This window comes from Chrysemys picta, unplaced genomic scaffold, assembly GCF_011386835.1.
Source record: "Chrysemys picta bellii isolate R12L10 unplaced genomic scaffold, ASM1138683v2 scaf177, whole genome shotgun sequence".
Taxonomy (NCBI): Eukaryota; Metazoa; Chordata; order Testudines; family Emydidae; genus Chrysemys; species Chrysemys picta.
In genome coordinates, this window is record NW_027052884.1 from 28227 (window position 1) to 43769 (window position 15543).

The 15543-nt window shown below is 56.8% G+C and overlaps 1 protein-coding gene across 1 annotated transcript; it reads right to left on the reverse strand.

The window, feature by feature from the left end:
- Positions 1–381: 381 nt before the first annotated feature.
- LOC135978236 (fibrinogen-like protein 1-like protein) lies at positions 382–7487 on the reverse strand. Its single transcript, XM_065579241.1, has 4 exons — positions 7480–7487; positions 7158–7211; positions 4631–4731; positions 382–3261 (listed from the first exon to the last, which is right to left on the reverse strand). The coding sequence occupies exons 1-4, from the start codon at positions 7485–7487 to the stop codon at positions 2582–2584; spliced, it is 843 nt and encodes a 280-aa protein (XP_065435313.1). The 3' UTR covers positions 382–2581.
- Between the last annotated feature and the right edge of the window lie 8056 nt (positions 7488–15543).

Here is a 15543-nt window from a genome sequence, read left to right on the forward strand (position 1 = left end):
GGATTGATGTCTGGTCCCTCTCAGTCCCAAGAGCGAATGACTTCCCAAACAAAGAGCACAAACAAAAGCCTTCCCCCCACCAAGATTTGAAAGTATCTTGTCCCCTTATTGGTCCTTTGGGTCAGGTGTCAGCCAGGTTATCCGAGCTTCTTAACCCTTTACAGGTAAAAGGATTTTGGAGTCTCTGGCCAGGAGGGATTTTATAGTACTGTACACAGGACAGCTGTTACCCTTCCCTTTATAGTTATGACAACTCTGGTTATACAGTGCTCTGTATACATCTGTGAAGCAGGAGTGATGAAACCCCAGTCACAGACGGGGTCCAGCCCCAGAGAGCGCCAGCCTGGCCCTGGGGGGTGGGGGTGGGAGGGTGACATGGAGAGCAGTTTGGTCCTATGGAGGGCACTGCTGCCAGGTGGCTCATGGGGAGGGGCGGGGGTGGGCTGTGGCGTATGAAGAGTTCAGGTTGTTTTGGAAGGGGAGGGGTAGCCATGTTCAGGGGGGAGTTGGGGTGTGGGTGGGACCCCAAGTTGGGGGGAATGGTGCAGGGGAACCCTGGGTTTGGCAGGGAGCCCCCAGTCAGCAAAACGGCTGAGCGAGCTGGCTGCCCGGGACAGGCTGAGGATGTCCCCGCTTGCAGCGTCATGCTCCAGCCCGGCGAGGGATGGCTGGCTGGGGAGGGCACCAAGCGCAGCCTGCAATGAGCAGACTGGGGGTGGGGGTGGCTCCCAGCATGGACAGCGGAGATGGGAGGCGGGAAGGGGAGAGGTCAGTGCCCTGGGCAGGGGGATCCCCCGCTCCGCCACTGCAAAACAGCTCACCTCACCACCCCCCTCACCACCCCACCTCACCACCAGCAACCGAGATGGAGGGGACAGCTCAGTGCACGGGGGGGTGAGGGGTCCCTGATACTCCCAACTGCAAAATAGCAACCCCCTCCCACACCTGTCTGCACCCCAGATGCTGAGGAGGGAGGAGGAATCCTTCCAGCTGCACCTCAGCGGCTCCCAGCTTCCCTCCCCCTGAAAACATCCCTCTTTCCAAACCTGCTCCCCAAACTCCCCCCTACGCACGCTCTCCATGCAGGCTCTGTCAGGAAGGCCAATTAGACAGGGCCTTGTGTCCTGGGGATGCACTGAAGGGCCATGGTCAGGAGGGGACTGGAAAGATGCAGTTTTGGGGGGGGGGCAATGCCCCTTCACATTCCCCCCCATCTTCACCCTGCCAGTGGACCAGCCAGGACTACGTCATGGCCCATCTTTGGGCTACAGCCCACGATTTGGAAGCCCTGCCTGAGGGTGAACTTCATCAGGCCCAGCTGACTTGTTCTTTAGCCTGTTCTTTCCCTGTTCGGGGGGGGGGGGGGTGCTCCTGCCCCTGGCTGTTAGCATTTATGGTGTTCAGCATCTGCTCACAATGAACTTTGATTGAAGTGACTGAAGCCAAACAGGCAGGAAATGCTCAGAGATGCTCAGAGGACGTCAGCCTGACAGATAAATACACTGCTAGGAGCTGGATTATACCATGTGATGGGTGGAGTTAAAATCTCATTGACACAGCTGTGAGGATGCACTCTTCATTTAAGACAGCTGGAAGCAACAGGTAAGGGGGCCTCGTGTAGAACAAGCCATGATGGCGTGTGCCCAGAAACTAGCCCCAGGTGGGCAGAGGATGCCACCGAGTATTGTTCTGAGCTGGTGCGTGTGTGACAGAGACAAGCCGGGCAGTGCAGCCAGGACACGGAGGCAGAGCAGGAAAGCCGAGCAGAGCCTGTGAGCATGGTGTGATCTTGGGAGGAGCATAGAGAGCTTTTGGGCCAGGTGCTGGCTAAAGAGGCTTGGAGCTGAGAGCAGGGAGGCTAATCCCTGCTGTTGGTTCCTGCTGTTTTTGGAGAAGCAGGACTCTGTATGTTCCTTGTCAATAAACAAGACATCAAACAATTACCAGACTCCATTGCCAATTTCTGCTCCCCACTGGAACATCCCCAGGGCCCCAAACTTTGACTAGCCCCTTGGGTTGAAGAGGGACACCAATATCTTTATTGTGTGGTTTCGTTGCACGTCTATCTAATCTCAGTGGTTCATCAGCAACTAATTACTGTTGCAATGTTTTCTCATGTAATAACCATATTTATTAAAAACACAGAGGCCAGGTTTTTGAACCTAAACTCACCACTGCTAATACATGCAGAATTCAGATGTAAAGTCCTGGCTTTGAGTCATCCCCCATTGAAACGCTCAATGACAGTTGCTAGAAATCCAGTGTCATGATTCATTGATCACTAATGCCAAGGGGCAGTGGCAGGGCTGGGAGAAGCAGAGGTTAATGTGGGTCTAAAGTCGTAGTGAGTGACATGGCTTCCAGCGAGGCAGAGTGGAAGCGGGGGTCCAGTTATACACACCAATCACGCTTTTCGTGTCATTCGAACGCACCGGCGGGGTCGGCTCTCAGCATTTATTCCAGGGGATTTACCATGCAGAAGCCAACAGGAAGGGAGTGAGCAGAGTAGAGGCATTGCAGGGACTGCACTGATTAGGTGGGGGCTGGCGCGCCGTGTCTGATCTAATATTGTCTCCCCTTCTCAGCGGCGCCGGCTCCCAAGGAGGATGGGCTCCTCCTGCCGGACCCAGCACACGTCTGTTGGCTTAACCAGGATGAGGGAAGACCTGCACTCCCCACTCTTACAGAACCCTGCCCAGTAGATGTAGCCTTTCCCATTGAGCAGGACGTTCTGACACTTGTCGTACCACCAGCCTCCATAGCTACTTGCGCAATTCCCACTGGACTGGTCCTGATCCTTGTCAGTCGTGCTGAACTTCATGTTGTCGTGTATGCCCCCCAGGCCGGAGTGGTAGGTGGTGAGATAGTCCTCACCGTCCCCAGAGTACCTGCCCAGCCTCAGCGGGTACCCACTGGGCTCATCCTCGACACTGAAGATGTCGTACTCTGCGTAGCGGGTGTTGTTGGATTTGTCCTCCACAACAAAGCGGACCTTGTAGATGTTCTGCCGCGTGAGCAGGGACAGGTACTCGTTGCCCAGCCAGTAATCCTGCTGCACGTTCCCAAAGCCGTACTTGTAGGTGCTCCAGGACTCCTTCCAGGTGATCTCTGTGTTGTAAGAATTTCTCTGCACAACGGTCCAGCCTTTGCCTTCGGTGTCCATGTCACACCACACCACTCGAGGGGGAGAGCCTGCCGGCTGGATGACATGGACCCCGCTGGGGCTGTCCCTGGGAATGTTGCTGCAGTCTTTGGGGAACCCTGAAATGCCACGAACATCAGGTTAAGGGGGCGGGAGGGAGGGGGGGAGAGAGCGCGCGCTAGCTAGCTCAATCAAATCAGCCTGGGGTAACTGGAGGCTGGGTTTTTAGAGTCAGGTCCTGTGTATTTCACAATACTACAGCCACAGAATCCGGCTCCAGATCTTACACTTTCATTTTACCAATAAAATAAAATAAGAATAGTTTCTTGCTCTGCTGGTTTTGAAGAAACCTTGAAGAGATGAATCAAGTGTAAACCAAGGCTCTGTATCCTTCCTGAGTCCGTACTGCTGAAGAAATCGTTTGGGGAGGGTGGGGGAGACGCTGCCAGATCCATCTCAGCGAATGTCAATTATGAAACCCATCGGTGACAATTTAAATGGGAGTTTTCAAAGAGCCTAAGGGAGTTTGACACCCGACTGTGATTGGAATTCAGTGGGATTTAGGCACCCAACTCCCTGTGGCGCCTTTGAAAATTCCAGACATCCTATCGAAGGGCTTGTCTTTGGGGCGGAAATTGTTCCGAACTATCCTGGTAGAATGAGAGCACTGTGATTATACTGCCCCTCCCCTCCGCAGGGTCCTCCCTCGAGCCTGAGCCCCCCAGCTCCCCTACCCCCCTGACAATCCCCCTGTGTGCCCCTCCCCCATAGCTGAGCCGAGGGGGAGGAGCTGCTGAGCACTGCGGGGGCAGGGGCTCAGGGCCACCTCTGGAGCTGGCTCGGCCCCTGGCCGGCCTGGGCAAGCCCCTGAGCAGCTCCCAGAGCCGCTGGAGGTGTGGGGAGAAGGGAATGAAAACCCCTGACAAGGAGGAACTGGCTCTCCCTGCTGCCTGGACTCTGGAGGCAAGGCTTCTAGGCATTAGCGAGAGATCCCCAGCTGTTAGCCGGGGCTAGCCCTAGAATAGGAGTTGGTGAGATGGAAGGGTAGAACTCCCAGCCAATTTGGGGGGGGTGCCTGGTTCCCACACGCTGCCCTGCGGTTGGCACCAGCGCTCTTCAGTCACTGCCGGGGGCTTGGCAGCCGTTACCGGAGAAAGGGATAACGAAGCTGTGGAAAGCAAACAGCCAGTCGAGCAGCACCTCCCCCACCCCGGCTGGCCCATTCCCAGGCGCTGGAGGCCTGCGAATGGGAGTAGTGGGCTCACTAGCGCAGGCCGGCCTTGCAATCCCTTCGGAGAACTCAGCGTTTCTTTGGGCCCAGCGCTGGCGGGGGGGCGGGAAGGTGCATTCAGTGGATAAGTGGATCTAGGGGTGACCCCAGCATGGGGGAGAGGAGCAGAATCAGGCCCACGATGCCCTGATCTCGGATATGGCAGATGATAGAAGCTCTCTGACGGGTTCTCTACTCACCCCTCTCTACTCACCCACCTTCTTGTGGGCCAGGGTCACGTTGCCCTGCACGGGGGCTACGCAAAGGAGCGCCATCATGGACAGCGCAGACAGAAGCAGGAGAGAGCTGGACTGGAACCCTGCAGGGGACAGAAACCGCTGGACATGAGACCAGGAGAGAGTTTCACAAGTGCCTAAATCCCACTAGAACTCACTGGGATTTAGGCACTTAAGTGACTTAGCCACTCTTGAAAATGTTACCCTTAGACGCTAAGGCCAGAGTTTTCAGAGGGCTCAACTACTGGGCCAGATTTTCAGAAGAGCTCAGCTCCCAGGTAGGCACCGCAGGACATGGCTGGATGTTCAAAGGGGGTCAGCATGGCGGGGGTTGGCCCAAGTCTCTGGAGACGGGGTGAAGCCCACCATTCACCTCTCCCCCGGCCCGGCCACTGTCTCCGTCTCTGCAGCCGGCCCGATTAGCACACAGCTGGGACCCAGCTGCAGGGTAAAAACCATTCAAAGATTGCGGCTCCGATGTCCTGGCTCCCGGGTCCCGGGCGGGTCAGGGCCGGCTGGAGCGCTCCCTGTGGTGGGGAAGGAGCTGCCTCCTCTCTCCCCGCGCTGCACCGCTGCAAGGGGAGTGCTGCTCGGAGCAACCCCCTCTGTCCCAGCTCCCCCCGTCCACAGTCACTGCCACCAGCCGGAGGGCAGTGCCCGCTCACCCACACAGAGACAGCAGCTGGGCAGCCTCCGGCAGGGCTCTGCCCCCCTCAGATGAGCACCAGGTGAGAGGGGCCCAGGGCACAGAGCTGCTGTGTGCCCCACGCCAGGCATGCTGCCCCCTGCACTGCAGCCCAGCAGCCCAGAGGGGGACACGCTGCTGACACTGCAGCTGTTCTGTGGGCCCAGCTCAGGCCAGGCTTAAAGTGGGCAGAGTCGCCAGGGGCCACAGTCCTGGCCAAAAAGAGTTCAAAATGGAGCCAGGTCGCTGAGGGGTGCACTGTAAGCGCTGCCCTAGCAAGGGCATGGCCATTTATTTCAGCCGGGATTAACATAGACACCCCTCCCCCGCCCCACACATGCTTTTCCCAGGCCACCTTCAGCACTCAGCGCAGGGATTCACAATGACCTTGCCGGGATCAGCAGCCCAGAGCAATCCAGACTCTTGGACAGAAACCGGCTCATTCACCCCCCGCCCCCCCCAGGTATATCTATCCCGGCCCTGGTATTACATCTTGTGTAGCTACAGCCCACAGAACGCAGAGCACGGCATATGCAGCCCCCAGTGGTAAATAGGTTGTGTGTGTGTGTCAAACCAGAACCGGCTAAAGCCGCACTGGAGTCCGGCACCGTGCTTTCTGTCAGCCATCATTGTATTCATGTGGTGTTGCAAAGTTAGAAAGTCCACAACTAACCCCACAAGTGACCGTGATACAAACGTGCAAATGAATTAGAGAGAGAGAGAGAGAACACCGTGTAAACGACACACCGAAACACACTGTCGCAATGGAAACACTTTGCCCAGACATGATCCCCAGACAGATTTCATTGGAAACATCTTCTTTTTGGAGCTGCCTGGACCCCAAATTCTTCAGACAATGTCACAGCCCAAGTAACTGTGACACGCTGCCAGCAATCTCAGGTATCCTTGTGAGAGAGAGGAGAGAGGCATAACCCCATGGCAGGCAAAGGGTTAACGCTTTAAAGGAGAAGGATTTCAGTGAGTCTGACAAGCCAGAACTACAATGTTTGGAACTGAAGTGAAATAACAATCTGGAGTCACTCATCCTTGAAAACATGCCTCCCCTTCTCCTGACGCCCCAGAGGAGAGGGGACGCTGCCAGCTAGCAGCCGTTCACACACTGTAGTAGTCTAAGACACAGAGGGCCTGAGTTCGACCTGTGACCTTGGAAAACTCATTACACTGCACCATACCTCAGTTTCCCCATTTTTAAAACATGGCTTATGCTAGTTCCTTTGTGTTCTAAAGTACTTTGGCCCCAATGCCCAAAGGAACCTGGGGCAGGGAGGGAGGATTCCTGCCTAGGGTCCAGCAGAGCGCTGGGCAGGGGATCTCCACCAGGCTCCTGGTACCCCATGGCCCCGGGGGCACTCTTTACCCACCAGGAGGCACTGCCAGACTCCTAGCTAGCCAGGCTCATGCTGCAGCATGCACTTGCTGGGGGAAATGCTGCTCCGTTTCAAAGGAAAAGCAGCATGTACCTCACTGCGCCCCCATCCCTTGTGCCTTGGCCAGGCGGGGTCGGGAAAGCAGAGGATGCACCAGGGCTCCCCTCCCCCTTGTGCACCTGCCCGGGCTGAGGGGTGGCACTGAGAGGAGTGCAGGCTGCCCCTCTCTATGCGGTAGTTACTGCGTCTGTCTGGGCACGTTCCTTTCTGTGCCCGGGCACTCAGGGCACATGGTGTCCCACAGGGGCCACATAGCATGCCTGCCACTGCACCTCCCCCACGTGCCCACACCGCCTGGGGCTCTGGTGCCCACCACCAGGCTCTGGCCCTACATCTCCAGGCTGTGTGAAATACTGGGCATTTCAATAAAACTCACCCATCCCGACGCTGCAGCTGAGCGGGCGAGTTAGCACCCTGAAGCGTCCCACTTCTACATCAGAAACCAGAGCCGGGGCTCCATGCCTTTATGGGGAAAGCGCCACTCCACACCCAGCTTATCTTGCTTTCTCAACCGCTGGCCTCAAGCCTGGCCTGTGGGCAGGGAGGGAGCCCCCTCCGGAACGTCTGCCCAGCCTTTATTTACCGCAGATACCAGATTTCTTGGGCTCCCTCCCTCCTCCCCGAGAATGCCAACGTTTCTGAAGCCGGGCAGGTGTGAGCCAGGGATTTAATTTCTCAGTGGGACTCTGCGGCATTACCGTATCATCGGCCTTCCAGACGAAGGACGCACTAAATGGAGAGGATCAAGCCAGAGGAGATGGCAGGAACGGGGGTTGTGCAGAACGCGATGGGGGTGTAACACTTGTGCCAGGTGGTATTGGCAGTGACAAGGACGAGAATCAGGATCTCGGGGTTCCTCTTAGCATTGCAAAGCAGAACCAGCTGGAGCGCCCCTCCCAGAAATCTGGGAAACTGACCAGCACGCCCCTAACAGGCAGCTGTTCCCCCGTCGCGAGCACTGAGTCTGAGACTAACACACGAGAACTTTTATTTAGAGGAGAAAGAAACGCAGCATGAACTGGGGAAACCACCACAAGAGTGACTCAGCAGTATGTGAACTGTGAGTGAAACGCCCGCCCTACAATCTATTGGGCAGCAGCCTCTTGCCTCAGTTTCCCAGCTTGGGGTGAGAGAGTCCAATGGACGAATGTCCCTTTGGCACACCCCTCCCATTTTCCCTCTGCTGTCCCCTTACCCAGTTTACGGGCCCAGCTCAGCAGAGTTTGAGAGTTCAGGCGGGATTCGGGGGGGGGGGGGGGGTTCGCCTCCTGCCCCAGGGAGAGAAGGGGTGGGCCAGGGATGCCTCTGCCTCTGCTCTGCACCGCTGCTGCTCCATGCTGCTGTCTCTGCCTGGAGCTGCGATGCCATGCTGTGAGGGGCCTCCAGCCCGGAGTGAGTCCAGCTCTTAGTGACTTCCCTGGCTAGGGGGAACCTCCCTGCTGCTCCCCGCTGTACTGTCTTTCACCACAGCACCGGCTCTATGGTGCCCAGGCAAACCGGCTTCACAGTGTTTTCAGCTCTAGGGATCACTGAGAAGAAACCAGGACTTCCAGCTGAGTCCAGTCAGCTCTGTCTTTAAGCACTGGGCAGACCCAACGTTTTGTAGGCGCCTTTCACCAAACCCACACACCTGGTGGGAACCCCTCTCCCCACCCCTCTCGGACTTTCAGTTCCATTTGGTATCACTAACCCCTGCTTAGCACGTGGGGTTACAGAGACTGAACCCCGGCTCCCGCCATTGTCCCGACAGGTCAGGGCCGGGTGAGGAGATCCCTGAGTGGGATGGGCTGGAGCGAGACTGCGCTGCTGCTGCATCTGTCCCACAGGGAAGAGGATCAAACTGGATTCATTCAGCGACTGTCAAGGCAGCTGCTCTCTGTGTCCCAGCTCTCTGGCTGGGATACAGGGGGCAGGAACTGGTGCATTAGAGGGAACAGCTCCACGTCCGTATAGTTCTGGAAAAGAGCACCCAGGCGGTTCACCCGCATGCACGCTTCTCGACCCTGCAACCTGCCAGCACCTGGCACACGCCATCGAAATGTGCAACAAAGGACACGAGATGGGACCTGTTTATTTTGTTGCATGTGGCACCAGTTTGCTTAGTGTGATGTGCTCCAGTCTGCTCATTTGGGGACCAGGTTTTGGGATGAGGGGGAGTTTGTGCTGTCACACAAACAACGAATGAATCTCCCACATGCAATTCATGCTGCCTCCTCCCCCTGCCCGCACACCCCGAATGCCAGCTGCAGCCGGCCCCATAAGTCTGGCTGCCCCAACAAACTGGTAAAGCAGCTTCCAGTGGATTCTGGCTGATTCTGGCTACGCATCTGTGACGAACTGGGACTGTTCTTACTGTGGTCTTTGAATGCTGACAGGGGAGTGTGGCTGGGATAGTCTGCATTGGGGGATGGGAGACTGACCGGAGAATACCTGAGCATGTAACATGAGAACCCAGGAAGGGGTTAGAGGCCAGGTGACACCTTTGCCCGGGAAACTGAACAAAGGCTGTGGGAGGGGTCGCTGAAGGGAGAGTTTCAGGAGCTGGCTGGTGGAATGGCTGGGAGGCAGACAGGGCTCTGACCTCCCAAGGGGGCTGGGGTGCCCGAGGACCCCAAGATGGACCTAACTGAGGGGGTCCTGTTTTCTGTGCCTGCGGGACCTGTCTTGAACTGTGTTCCTGTCGTCTAAATAAACCTTCTGCTTTACTGGCTGGCTGAGAGTCATGGTGAATCGCAGGAAGCCGGGGGTGCAGGACCCTGAGTCCCCCCACACTCCGTGACAGGATCACCCCCATCAGTTGGGCGTGCTGGGCCGACCCCATGCACAACAGGGGCAGCAGCACGGCCACCCTCACGCTCTGATTGTGACTCGGGATTGTGGGGGCTTCTCACCTGTCCCATGGAAACATGGCCAAAGGCGCCAATTGTCCCTTCATCAAAATGGCGCCATCTCCCACTGCTGCCAGCGGGGCTGAGGCCTGCACGAGGGCCGCCCCGTCCCCACGCTCTGTCTGCATGTGGCAGGCAGGCTGCCCTCCTGACGCTGGCTGCCACCTCCCGCTGGGCTCCAGGAGGCTGAAGCCGAGCCCACAGGCAGACTGGCTGAGGCCATGGTTCAGGGCCTGGACAGCGCATGGGGACTGTGAGGGGATGTGGGGGGAAGGCTGAGCGGGTTGCAGGGGGGTGTGGGGCCAGGGATAGGGGGCAGGCTGAGGGGGACAGAGGGATATGGGCATGAGGGAGACAGAGTGTGCAGGGGGAACGCTGACAGGGGTAGTAGGTGTGGAGGGCAGGAAGAAGGCTGAGGGGGCCAGGGAGTGTGGGGGGCAGGGGGAAGGCTGAGGGGGGCATGGGGATGGGGCAGAGGGGAAACTGAGGGGGTTGGAGGTGATCATGTGGGATATAAGAGCGGCTGAGGGAGGTGCAGGGGCATGTGGGGGCAGGGGGCAGAAGAATGTGGGGGAAGGTTAAGGGGGCCGGGGTGTGGGGAGCCGAGGGAGGCTGAGGGGGGTACAGGGGGATGGGGACAGGAAGGAGGCTAAGGGAGGCAGGAGGGAGGCTCAGGGAGATGTGGGGGGCAGGGGAGAGGCTAGGGTTTGTGCGCAGAGGACAGTCATAGAATCATAGAATCATAGAATCTCAGGGTTGGAAGGGACCTCAGGAGGTATCTAGTCCAACCCCCTGCTCAAAGCAGGACCAATTCCCAACTAAATCATCCCAGCCAGGGCTTTGTCAAGCCGGGACATAAAAACCTCCAAGGAAGGAGACTCCACCACCTCCCTAGGTAATGCATTTCGGTAGGGCTTAGGGGCCACAAACGAGACCAGGGCCCCCTGGTGCTAGGCGCTGTCCAAACACATGATGAGAGATTGGCCCCACCCCAGAGAGCCTACAGTCTACACAGACAAAAAGTGGGTGGGGAAACAGAGGCACGGAGAAATGAAGTGACCAAAGCTAAAGAGCAGGTCAGGAATAGAACCCAGGTGTCCTGACGCACAGGCCTGTGCCCTCAACCAAACCTATACGGCTATCCTGAGGTCAGCACATCCTTCAAACGGGGACCTGTGCTCGGAACCAAATACAGGGCACGTTCCTTTTGGCTTCTTTCTGATGAATAAAGGGTAGTTGTTGTTAAAGCCCTGTGGGGTTTGATTTGCTTTTACATTAGAGATGCAGATCTTGTCCACCCTTCTTTTTTCGTGGCTGGCTCTATGGGTGACAACAGAACTACTGGGCTGACGAGGTCGGTTTATTATTATTTAACGTTTCTCTCGTGGTAGTGCTGAAAGACCATTATCAGCTGGGCCCTACTTTTGCTGGGGCTGTACAGACATACCTCAAGTGTCACTGCCGTGCTATTCTGTTCTGTGCAGGTCATTATACCACGTTCACCACCACAGTATCACAGCACCTTCCAGTGGTGCATTACGCTACATGACTAACACCCATCACATATTTGTTCCCTTGTCCTCTCCCAAGGGTGAGAAGTGTGCCCGATCAAGAGGGCTTTTTAATAATACACACACACACGTTGCTGTGTGTGTATATCAGAGAAGGCGCTGTAAAGAAATGCCTTGCATTGGAGCGGATGGTGGGGCGGTTTGGGATGGTCCTTAGTGGCACCTTAGAGACTAACAGGTATATACACAGCACATGAAAAGATGGGAGTTGTCTTACCAAGTGGGAGGTCAGTCTAATGAAGTCATCTGATGAAGTGGGTTCTAGCCCACGAAAGCTTATGCCCAAATATATTTGTTAATCTCTAAGGTGCCACAAGGACTCCTCGTTGTTTTTGCTGATACAGACTAACATGGCTACCACACTGAAACCTGTCTCTTGTTATAGCGTCCTACTGTGCCAGAGAAGCAAAACTATCACCCACAGTCTGTGCCCCAGAGAACTTACAGTCCAAACAGGGTGACAGAGAAGTATACTAAAACGTGCACAGCACACTCAGTGTGATCACAGATTTGCACAGCTTTCTCACAAGTACCAAGGATATGAAACCTGAGTGATCAAGGGAGGAAGGAAGGGGGTTTTGGTCAGGCTGCTTGAAACAGGTGCATGGGGAGGAGGTCGGTTGTTCTGGTTGGCACCCATTTCACTCAAATGCCGAACACACAGTAGGGAGAAAAGCTCTCTTTGCTAAATATTCAGTGGTCATGCTCCTTTGGTTTGAGGGATTAGAAAACTCCCTCTGGAGCCCACCAGCAGAAACAGGGAAGCTAAGACTGGGTATGTCTAAAGTGAAAAACAAGAAAGAAACAATTAAAAAAAAAAGCCTTTTCATGCTTTCTTTATCCACCATAAAGAAGAAAAAAATAAGAGCTCAAACCCAATTGTTTAGCATGTCACCTTTAATGAGCGGAGGTGAACTTTGTTGAGATCCTAGGAACAGAGTGATGCACTGTATGATTATAGATGTGTCACGGTGTGTTTGTGTGTGAGTGCACCTTTGCTTACTCACCTATATCCACGCACATTTCAGAGGAGAGGGGAGGGGAAGGCAAAGCCGCCTCGGAAAGGTGAGCGGCGTCTGATACGGATTTTATTTGTGTGAACAGTTTGGGTGGCCGGCGCTCTCTTCCTTTCAGGCAGTATTTGCTAAATTAATGAGATGTCTCTGAGATGAATCACCGTGCAGCCTGGTGGCAGTACCTGCATTGCCGGCCAGCTTTGAACATTACTAGCGCACCTTTCACAGGAGTTTTACCTTCTAATACATCAGGGCTCAATAGAGAGAGAAGAACATTACTGTTCTGAGAACTCGGCCGTGGACGGATCAGCTTTGCATGCTTGTCAGGGAGGGGAACGCGCGCACAAACTCATGAGAACATTGGTCCTGCCGAGGAAATCAAGGAGCCTAACGCATCTTTAAATTCATAGGGAACAACTGGGGCTGGCAGATGGGGGGATCATGGCAGCTCTCCCAGCCAGGGAGGTGGGGTGGCCTTCCTCTCCCAGCAGCCGGGGCTGGGCCGTGCTGCAACGTTCCCAACTCTCAGGCAGGGCTGGCTCTAATTTTTTTGCCGTCCCAAGCAAAAAAAAAGAGTGCCGCCCTCCATAGCGCCGCCATAACACACGCCCTCAGCACCACGACGCCACCCCACCTCCGCGGAGCGCCGCGGAGCCGAACACCCCCCCCCCCCGCGGAGCGCTGCCAAATGCCGTGCCGTCGAACCCCCCCCCCACCGAGCGCCACCGAACACCCCCCCCCCCGCGGAGCGCCGCGCCGTGCTGCTGAACCCTCCCACCGCCACACATATCTCCCACCGAGCGCCGCGCCGCCAAACACCCCACCGCCGAGCCATGCTGCCAAAGAGCGCCCCTGCCCCCGCGGAGCGCCCCGCCGTGCCGCCACCCCCCCCCCCCGGAGCACTGCTGCCGAATCCCACCCCCCAGTGCCCCCTACACGCCCAGCCGACGAAACAAAAACAACCCACCCCACCCCCAGCGACCAAACTCCCCCCCCCCCCAAAAAAAATCCCCACCACCCCAAGATTGGCCGCCCCTTACCAGGTGCCGCCCCAAGCACGTGCTTGGTCGGCTGGTGCCTGGAGCCGGCCCTGCTTTCAGGGGCTGAGTGCGGGTCCCGGGCTTTGGGCACCAACAGGAGCAGCTGCCGTGATAGTGGGAGAAGCTCCTCTGACGCCGTGATGTTCAGGGCTGGGCCTGAGGGCAGAGCTCTGTGCGAGAGCCCCGGGGCTGAGGGCACAGACCTGCCCTGCTCTCCCCGCGTGTCTGATCCCATAGCAGAGAGGGTGCCAGGGCAGGGCACGGGGGACCTCAGCAGAGGAGAGGGCAGTGGGAGGTAGAGGAGTGTTGCTGCTGGGTGCAGACAGTACCAGGCAGTGGCTGGCAGTTCCCCTGCCTTACGGGGAGGAGAGGGGAAGTGGAGTCTGCATCGGAGCAGCCAGCAGGAGCCGGGCATTACAGGCTGACTTTTCTACCTGGGACGATCACACCCGTTGGCCGGGGAGTCAAAAGCCGGATGTAAAAACATGCTCTGATTTGTTTTCTTTTTAGAAGAAGGAACCCACCAGCCTCACTGTTCCTTCTCCCCTCTCTGGTGAATACTGGGTCACTGCACGGACAAGCCAGTCTGGTGCCTTGCTTCAGGGCTCAGTTTCTTCTTCAGCTGAGGAGAAAGGAACCATGGAACAGCAACGTAACGTCACAGTCCCGTTCCCCACCTGTCCTGTGGGGTCTTCTGGCCTTTAGAGCTACTGGTCAGGGCCTCCCCCAGTCTGCGGGGGGCCACAGGGCCTGCTGGCCTCCTCGCAGCCTCTGCTGAGGCTACAGGAAAGAGGCCTCTTCAGTTTGCAGAAAGAAAGAAATCTCTGGGGTGAGCACACAGCAGATGTCTGTTTTCCCAGGGCCAGATGCTGCCACCTTGTCACTGGAAGGGCCCGTGTGAGCTCTGACCACAGATGAGGGAGGACGCCCAGCCTGGCTAGACAGATTCCTTCGTGCCATGGCTGGGGACAGAAGCCTGCAGCCAAAGCTCACACTGCAGGAAACAACCTGCAGAGGCCTTTCATCTCCCCAGGGTCAGACGTCACCACTAGGAGAATGTGAGCGCCGGAGCACTGGGGGAGCTGGGCTGAGATGGCATCCCAGGGCACAACCACCTGTGTCAAGTCCATTCTGATTCCACGCTCAGCAGAGATGCAGGGAGCTATGCGGTCAGGAGAGGTGCTGGTCAGAATTTGCCAGTGGAACTGTTTTTCCATCAGAAATTGCCAGCTTGTCGAAATCCAAACCTTTCGTGGGAACACGTCGATTTGGACAAACCTTCCGACAGAAAGCAGGCAGGTTTCGCACGGAAAGCTGCTTGGCTCCCTGCCAGCTCGCCCGCCTGCCCACCTGCTTGACAGGCTGATGGGGGGCCTGGGCTTCCAGGCTGCTGAGAGAAGCCCTGGCTCCCAAGATCCCAGGGTCCCCGAAACCCTCTCCTCGCGGGGGTAATGTTCTGGTTACTGCACAGCTCTAGTAGGAGGGGAGGTATCCGATGCCCCACAAGCCACCAATCCTCCCTGACAAGGTCCCAGTAACTACGACAGCCTGTGAGAACATCCTAACCTTTAGGGCACTTTCCCTGCCAGGGTGCGAAAGGGTGCGAGCTGGACCCATCCCTGCCACCAGAGTCCAGCACTGCCGAGAAAGCCAAGTGTGGACTAAACTAAGCCCCTGGTTAACCCTTTCCCAGAGGAATCCAGAAGCCACTGATAATTGCAGGCTACATGGTGACCTCTCTCTCAGGTCACTCCCCCATCCTGGAATAGGGGTCGGTGAGTCCTAGACGAATGCCGTTCAGCTGGGAACATGCTCCCCCTCCTCGTGCCGAGGACTACATGAGATGGGTGTAGTGGGCACTCCCGATAAAGGGGACAGTGTGACAGCTGCCTTTCAAATAGGCCCCAGGCACGGGGGGGCCACAGCACTCAATTCCTCTGCCCCCCCCCAACTTTCTTCGCTGCTTTAACGTACAACCACAACCTGCTCCGCTGACACCTGAAAGCCTTAACGCTCCAGGGGAGCAGACCGTGCCCTGCCCTGCCCTGGCTGCCCTGGGTGTTACCTCGGAGGGAATCGTTCCAGATTCCAATGGGTGGCAGGTCCAGGGAAGAGCCTTATCTAGGGGGAGGCTGTACCAGACCTGCCCGACCCAGGCAGGCTCCCAGGTACTCTCTGCTCGGGGCTGATAAGGCTCCTTAGCAGTTTCTCTCCAAACAAATTCCAGTTCAAGACACCTGAGAGCTC